The sequence below is a fragment of the Rhopilema esculentum genome, chromosome 18 (genome assembly GCF_057945365.1).
Source record: "Rhopilema esculentum isolate cy_ngs chromosome 18, ASM5794536v1, whole genome shotgun sequence".
NCBI classification, from domain to species: domain Eukaryota; kingdom Metazoa; phylum Cnidaria; class Scyphozoa; order Rhizostomeae; family Rhizostomatidae; genus Rhopilema; species Rhopilema esculentum.
The window spans coordinates 7,697,763-7,705,382 of NC_142832.1; the positions used below are offsets into that span (position 1 = coordinate 7,697,763).

At 33.9% G+C, this 7,620-nt stretch overlaps 2 protein-coding genes across 2 annotated transcripts in view; one reads left to right on the forward strand and one right to left on the reverse strand.

Annotated features, from left to right (window-relative positions):
* The window catches only part of LOC135696702 (vesicle-fusing ATPase), a 30,802-nt gene extending 26,289 nt beyond the window's left edge, over positions 1 to 4,513 (reverse strand). Inside the window, exons 1-3 of the mRNA XM_089113796.1 lie at positions 4,156 to 4,513; positions 2,703 to 2,799; positions 2,031 to 2,070 (exon numbers count right to left, since the gene is read on the reverse strand). Of these exons, the coding sequence (XP_088969922.1) occupies positions 2,031 to 2,070; positions 2,703 to 2,799; positions 4,156 to 4,253 (235 nt within the window). The 5' untranslated portion in view covers positions 4,254 to 4,513. The remainder of the gene's footprint in view (positions 1 to 2,030; positions 2,071 to 2,702; positions 2,800 to 4,155) is intronic.
* A 67-nt stretch (positions 4,514 to 4,580) lies between these two features.
* On the forward strand, positions 4,581 to 5,903 carry LOC135696643 (cytochrome c oxidase assembly protein COX18, mitochondrial). The gene has a single exon (XM_065216105.2). It carries the CDS (start codon positions 4,581 to 4,583, stop codon positions 5,685 to 5,687), a length of 1,107 nt encoding a protein of 368 aa, XP_065072177.2. The 3' UTR covers positions 5,688 to 5,903.
* Positions 5,904 to 7,620: the final 1,717 nt, after the last annotated feature.

Genomic DNA, 7,620 nt, shown 5'->3' on the forward strand with positions numbered 1-7,620 from the left:
AACCGTTGGACTTAATGTGAATCTCAGTTCTCCAATCAAGTTTCCTGCTAATCCTTTGATCTGTCTGCAACGATGGCTCGCCCAAGGCCAAATCCACCACTTTTGTTGTCTTTTTTCTTAGATTCATAGTACATTAGAAGAGGTGCAGCTATACCACACACGAAAAAAAGTTACTACTTCGTTAAAGGGGCCATTTTTGCAATAAAAATTTGCGCAAATAACGAACCGCGTCAGAAAACCGAAGCTAACCTATAAACTCCGCTTGCCATAGCACAAATGGATATTGTCAAAGAGATTTTTTATCTTTCTACATGAAATGTGTAGAAATTGTCAAACAAAACTTGTTTATAATCTACACGGGCAAGAAAACTTGTCAAGGAAAATTGCCAAGGAAAAAATTGCTCGTGTAAATGCGGCTTAAAGGGAAGTATTATCCCACTATCTAGGAAGTTAGCACTAATTGAATTCTTTGAAGTTAGCACACCTATTCATAACTAAAAGAGTTTTAAAACCGAAAGCAAAACTTTTGGTGCCTGAACAAGATGTTCCCATACATGCTTTTTCCATCAATAGCAGTTGTTGGTGGTAACTCTATTAGTTAGCTTTACTTTTATCAAATACTTTGCAAAAGGTGAATAGGGAATTAGTAAATTAAAAATGATTATTGTTCAAAATATTTCATTCTACACTGGGGTCACAAAAGTATGGAAACGGTAGGTCAAAATGGCGGCTCACAGTGACCACGGGCCTAAGCCGACCAATTTCAAAATCAGAATTATGAGGCGAAGGGCTTGGAAACGATAGGTTATGGCGGAAAAATGCATTCGCCTTTACTTCGAATTTTGGTTAAAGAAAATTTAATGATTGGTTTGCTGTTTTGAGGGGAAAAATCCAGCAAAACTTTGAAGCATTGCTTGAAAATAATTCTGTAAAAACGAAGTGTTGAAATTCGATGCAAACTTCTTAAAGCTTCTTTTTCATGAAAAAATTTTAACTGAGAAAGCGATGTTTACAGTGCACTTTAATTCTAAAGTTTCAATACTGACACAAGGTGATCTGCTTTACATTTGATGTTAATGACTTGTTTATCTTAAATTCTGATTTACTCATTATCTAAGCACATGACAATAAAAAAATTAAAGCGAAACATTCATGTTCATTCTGCTTAAAAAATTAATGAAAAGAATCATCTACATCCAAAGCGTCTATGTTATTTAGCAAGAGGACTATTTTGATCACTAAATGACAGCTTTAGAAATTGTTCACCAGATAGCACTTTTAATAACCTAAAGCCTGATATCGCGGCCAAAATGATAGTCTCCGTAATATACTTAAAGTCAGAACAAAGCTGCATGTATTAAGTTTCAAGGTTAATTAAATTATCTTATGCTTATTAAGTTTTATCTGTACTTTGAGGCATTGTTTTATGAACCCTTCGAAACTATTTTCCGGAAATTTCCTGAAGCACCGGTCCAACTTCTGTTTTAAAAACCTGTTGGCTTAGGCCTTTGGCAATGGCCTTTGGTTTCTGTGAGCCGCCATTTTTAGCACCGTTTCCATACTTTTGTGACCCCAGTGTATAAGTTTTCATGGAATGAAACTTGTTGTAATAACATAACACATGAAACTCTATTGCCACAATTTTTATTCTTTCACAAATTAAATGGCTTTTGCCCAATTTGCTTTCGTGTAATAGCTCAGAAAATCTATTTGTCAATAAGAAAAACTTAATTCTAATATCACAAACAAATGTTAGCTGGCATTAAATTCAATTGATAATAATATTCATATCATTTTTTTATCATTTTACTAAATTTTTCCCTTTCACAGTCTGGGACATTGCAAACTAAATAACTCAACAAATTGTCTAAAACAGCAACAATTATCTTTCCTTGTTAATTATTTTCATGTGGATAGAAAGCTTTTCTGAAAGAAGTGATCAAAAGAATTCATAAATAATATCTTATAATAGCTTATAAAAACACTAAACTATCATGCATTCAAAGTTAGGGCAATTTTTTTAAATGTACCTTCAATCTGGCTATTTAGCTCAGCTCTTGACCATTGCCTCTAAAAAATAAAGCATTCAAAATGAATAGATTTGCAGGAGAAACACTCGTCTGAAAAACCTAAACTAAACAAAGGTTAAGATCAGGGAAGCAGGCACTTGTAAAGGGGAAAGGGGCAAAGTGCCAAAAAAGGGAAAACAATAGTACAACCAATGACTATCATGTTTAAGAACAGGGCTTGAAATTAGGCAGATGATTCGCTACTGTGCTGTTTCTGCAAACTCAAAATGGTGGCAATGATAGAGCATTTCTGAGAAATAAATAATAATAATAATTTTTCAATATTTTTAATGTTCTCTTTCCATTTATGACTTGTTTTATCTTTTCTCGTTCCCTTCTTTCTGCAACAAGTCAATAAACAATAGGTTGTCTCCCTAAATGTTAAAATATTGACACCTGGAGACATTTTGAAAAAATAATGACTTCATTCTTTTGTCTAGCTTAATCTTTATCAAGACAAAAGACATTGTCTGTTATAAACATGACCTTCACCTGCTTAATTGACTTGTTTGAAATGGCCAAGCCGAAAATGTTGTAAATGAAGGATGCAAAATTGTCTAATTGGATATAAGTCTTCAGAAGCATGCCCTTATGTGGTGTCACAAAATTTGCAAGAATAGTAACAATTCTTACTTGCATGAAACCAAATCCAATATCCCCTCTCCTCACAGAATCTGAACCTTTTATGCCAAAAATGAATTTGTTTGAATTGCATTCTATTTGTACATACCTATTTAAACAAAATGTTCAGTATGAAAATAATTGAAAATATAAAATAATTAGAATTATAAAGAAATCTTTGCTTTTGAATTATTTTAGAACTCCCATATACTAACAACATAATTCAATTTTTCTGCTACCTGCTCTTCTTATAAAGTGAACCTTTTTTCTAGCTTCTATTTTGACATCAAACAAAACATGACAGCTTTAGGCTACAATCTTCTAAACTATATTGGAATCAATATATAATTATATCTGGTCAGCAACATCAAATGGCAATAGGTACAACATTAAGATGGCATTTTCATAAAAGATCTAGAGCTATATGGAGATGTGAAACAATGTTCTGGTGGATCACATTGCCATGGGAGATCACATTGCCATGGGAGAAACAAAACATTGCTTTGGCCTTGTTTACCCCAAAATACACACAGTCCTGTCAATAAAATATTGATTCCTTTTTCATGCGGAGATGAGCCAATGCTTTTAAAAAACTTTCAGCAAACTTTATCAATTTTTGATAGTAAAATATTTGACAAAGAAGATCTAGAGCTTTTCTTGATGTTTGAAAAATGCGCTTTCAGCATACTTCAATACAGTAAATTCTGCATCATTGGAAAATGGTTTTTCGGCTTTAAAGATAGTGAAAATAACTATTTGTTTCTCTAACAAGAAAGATTTGAATGTTGCATTATAATGACAGTGCAAAGGAAGGTTCTTCTTTCAATAAACAAAGTTCATTTGATCAAATAGTTTGCAAACATACTATATCTTTTACACTACGAGTAAACTTATTTGCTGTTTTCCTTACTATATTATACATTATCAGAGGACAGATGTAATCATTTGAATATTGCACTTCTCAATCTACATCAAGTTTTTGTTAATTGAATTATAAAGCTGCATGATATCATTAAGGCAAATTTGCAAGGTATGGTATGTGAATGTGTTAATAAGATCTATCCCTAATGTTTTAATTCTTTCTTTGTTTTAGCTGGATCTCATAATCATAAATCGCTACAGTCCTAAGGTTATAGAAAATGTACTTCGTCAATAACTTTATGCTAAAAATAATCTTTACCATGTTCATTAGTTATCTTGGAAGAGGGGGGGGGGAGTCTCCGCGATTAGCCTACCTACTGAGTTAGCTACGCCAGAAACCCTCCTTGAGAAATCCTACTGCATACGATTCCTTTCTTCTGTTTTGATAATTATATCAATATAATGCCTGAATTTTTTCTTATTTTATATTTAACGTATTATTTTACTTCTATTAGACTATATGCAGAGGAATTTAAAACAATTAACAGAGAAACTAAAAATGAAATGCTGTAGACTTAGCTAAAGGTCTTTCTGAAAAACTCACTTCACAATATCCATATCAAAATCCTGTTTATTTACAATCAAACAATTAGTGAGTGACAGCTGTTCACTTGGTGACTTTGCAACAGTAAATTGAACCATTGTGAATTTGTTTGCAATGCTTGGATCAGACTCGGTCCTTTCCGGCCTGTTTCTAAATTTTTATCTCTCCAAATGAATATCACAACGAAATCGAATGAACTGCTTTAAGCAAATGCTAGCCAAAGGACTGATAGACTTTTTAACTCTATGCTTTCCTTCATATTCGCAAAGTACAATAACCCATCGCAGATATTTTCACAAGCAGTGTAGTCGTCATCTGATTTTGATTTTGACTCGTTTTGGCTTGCTTGGAAGCGAGGCGAGGGACTTTGACAAGATGGCCGAACTTGTTTTTGTGCATTAAACTCTAGAATTGGATAATTCGCGATGCTGTACCACAGAAAAGTAGGATGGTTTGTTTATAAATACCTGCCATGTTACGGAAGGCTACAAGCACTCCAAGCCGTACCAAAATCTAAACTTTCTTGTGCCCTTTTTTCTACAACAAAATGTAATAGGGTCTTCTCCAATTCACAACTTTTTACATCGCGCGGAGAAAAGCGGTATCTGTTGGAAAGAAGGGTGATAAATCATCTACCTGAAAGTATTCAATTTCGTCAATCATCTCATGCTCCATATTACACGTTCCCATTAATAGTTGGAATGCAAGATTTGCTAGTTAACGTACAAGAAATAAGTGGACTTCCTTGGTGGGCAACCATTATTTCAGCAACTGTTATGTTTCGCTTGATGATAACGCTGCCACTAGCAAGGAAACAAGCAGAAACTTTAGCTAAAGTTGAACTTTTGCAACCTACAATCAATGAGGTTGTTGAAGCATTGAAACACAACATTGCCATCAAGGGTAAACGTGATGGGAGGCCCCTGGAGGATGTAAATAGGGAATTCCGGATGGAAGCAAGATTACACACGAGGGACATGTACAAGCGAGAAAAATGCAACCCTTTAAAGTTGTACTTTTTGCCTTGGGTGCAACTTCCATTATGGATCATAATATCTCTTGCTTTGCGAAATTTGTCAGGGTTTTTCCCTAGAGACCCTAACCTTGGAGAGGCAACTTTGGCCCACGCTGGACTCCTAACTGGAGGCTTTGGTTGGATAACAGACTTGTCTGTTTCTGATCCATACTTAGTGCTACCTGCTATTATTGGAGTGACAAACTTACTTAATATTGAACTGAATACTCTGAAAAAGACTATGCCATCAAGACGTCAAATAATTGTCACAAGGGTGTTCCGATCTTTAACAATTGCCATGGTATTCTTCTCAGCACAGGTTCCAGCAGCAATGTCTCTATATTGGGCAACATCTAGCAGCTATGGTCTTATTCAGAACTTAACCTTAATGCAACCATCTGTTCGGCGAAAAATGAAAATACCACAAGCACCTTCAGAAAGTGCAACTCCATTACGAGACAAAGTCAATATAGTCAAAACCAAGCTTGATCTTTTTATGAAAATCCAGAGAAGGTGAAGAAAAAACTAGAGAAAACAATAATATTGTTCATACAATGACTTTTATTGAAAACAAATTTCCAATCAGATGCTTAGGATATTGAAAAATTTACTTTGCACTGTTCTTCTAAAGACATAAACGACAAATTATTAAGTGCAAGAAACCTTTCCTTCATCTCTGCAATTTCATTAATTATACATTCCAATAAATGCTCATGACAAGCATTACCTCCTTCCCAAGTTACGTATTTTAACTAGTCCCTTGCAATTTTTAAATACAAATGAAAATTTTTGGTACCAATAAATCATAAAGTAGAAGTAGAATAAATATATTGTTTCTGAATGCCAATTTTACTACGACTATAGAGAATCTAACAACAATGAAATCAAATATTTGGACAAAAATAAAATAAACCTAGTTCAGGGTATTTTGTCCCACTGGCATGAATAAATATATATGGCAGAAAACAAATGCCTTCAATTGTGTTGAAGTATTGACTTTATCCATTAAAGAAATACTCTGGCAAATTAAAATGACAAAGCATATAAATATTTGATTTTCAAGAACTTGCAAGCCTTGAAACATCGTTATATTAATTATGTGCTGAGCCATTCTCTAGAACCAGGCCTTTTTGTAAGAAATAGCCCACACGAAGGCCCCAGTGATTTCTCTTGCACAAGCTATTGCTTCAGGGAAAGATAGCCATTTTTAGTAATGAAAATCAATGCTAAAAGCCCCAGACATGTTTATGAAAACCATATAATCCTGCTATAAGGCACAAGGTAATATCAAATGAAAACCAATTGCCAAAGAATGATCTTAACTGCACTCCAAAAAAATTAAATACCAATTATGATTGCACTTCATTTAAAGTTTTATGTACATCACATGAGTATTTCTAAACATTCCTAGTGGATTTGAAATTCAAATCACGCTAAACTGCATTTTCTCAATGCAATGTCATGTTTCCTGTGTTTTGATATCCCAGCTTTGTATTGTCTAGTATGTCTATAACTTGGGTCACAAAAGATGACTGGAAATGACGTGTTAATTGATGAAACACTTATCCCTCACAATTTACTGTTTTGTGCAAGTGGTCAAAGCTGTCGTGATCAAAAGTGAAGGCTTGTGTCATAGGAAAAGGCCCGCCAATACTCAAAATTGAATCATATATTGTCTTAGGATGTACTTGAGCATTGCCTTATTTTGATGTTCTCGTGATTTTCTTTGATACCCTCACGACATTCTAAACAACTGGTTGGCAAAACTACAAGGATATCTCATAGATGACCATTGTTGCCATGCTACACAGTTCAATGTGAGGTTTTATCTGGCACATGTCTTTCTCTAATTGGCTAATGTCTAAAAATTGCCAGCTCTGATTGGCTTACAAAACAAAGTTTGTGTTCCTTATTGTATAAGCTTTACAAAGATATGTTTTGGTTCAATAGTTCAAAACCTCAACAGTTTACAAAATTTAAATTACGAATGAAGTTTAATGATGGATACCAAAATATAAAACGCAGATGCTGTTGAGAAATCTGACAGTCTTAAAGGAAGTAAAATTTAAATCTGACAGCAAAACTAGATAAAACATACTCGTTTTAGCGCTTGTGTTGGGCAGTATGTTTTTCATTTCTCTTGCTGATGTGTTAAGAAAACCCAAAATTAGCATAGAAGTGGTGAGCTTATTTGAGTTGGCCTAGCTGACAAGCCAAACTTTTGTGAAACTCTATTGTTGCAAATATAGCCAAACTTTTAATCCATTTTAAAATTCAATGTTAGACAAACAACTTTATAATACTCTGTTGTTTGATTGGATGTTCATGAATAGGAGAAAATTTAGATTTAATTTGTGATGTTTTATTTGTACTGCTTGTCATGACACATTGCAGGGGTAAAGAGGTAAAACAAGGATCCTTTTAGTAGGGACACAATTAACAATGCTGTG

Bases quoted from the DNA above. Each gene is read 5' to 3' on its own strand.
- LOC135696643 (XM_065216105.2), top strand. From the start codon at position 4,581: ATGCTGTACCACAGAAAAGTAGGATGGTTTGTTTATAAATACCTGCCA.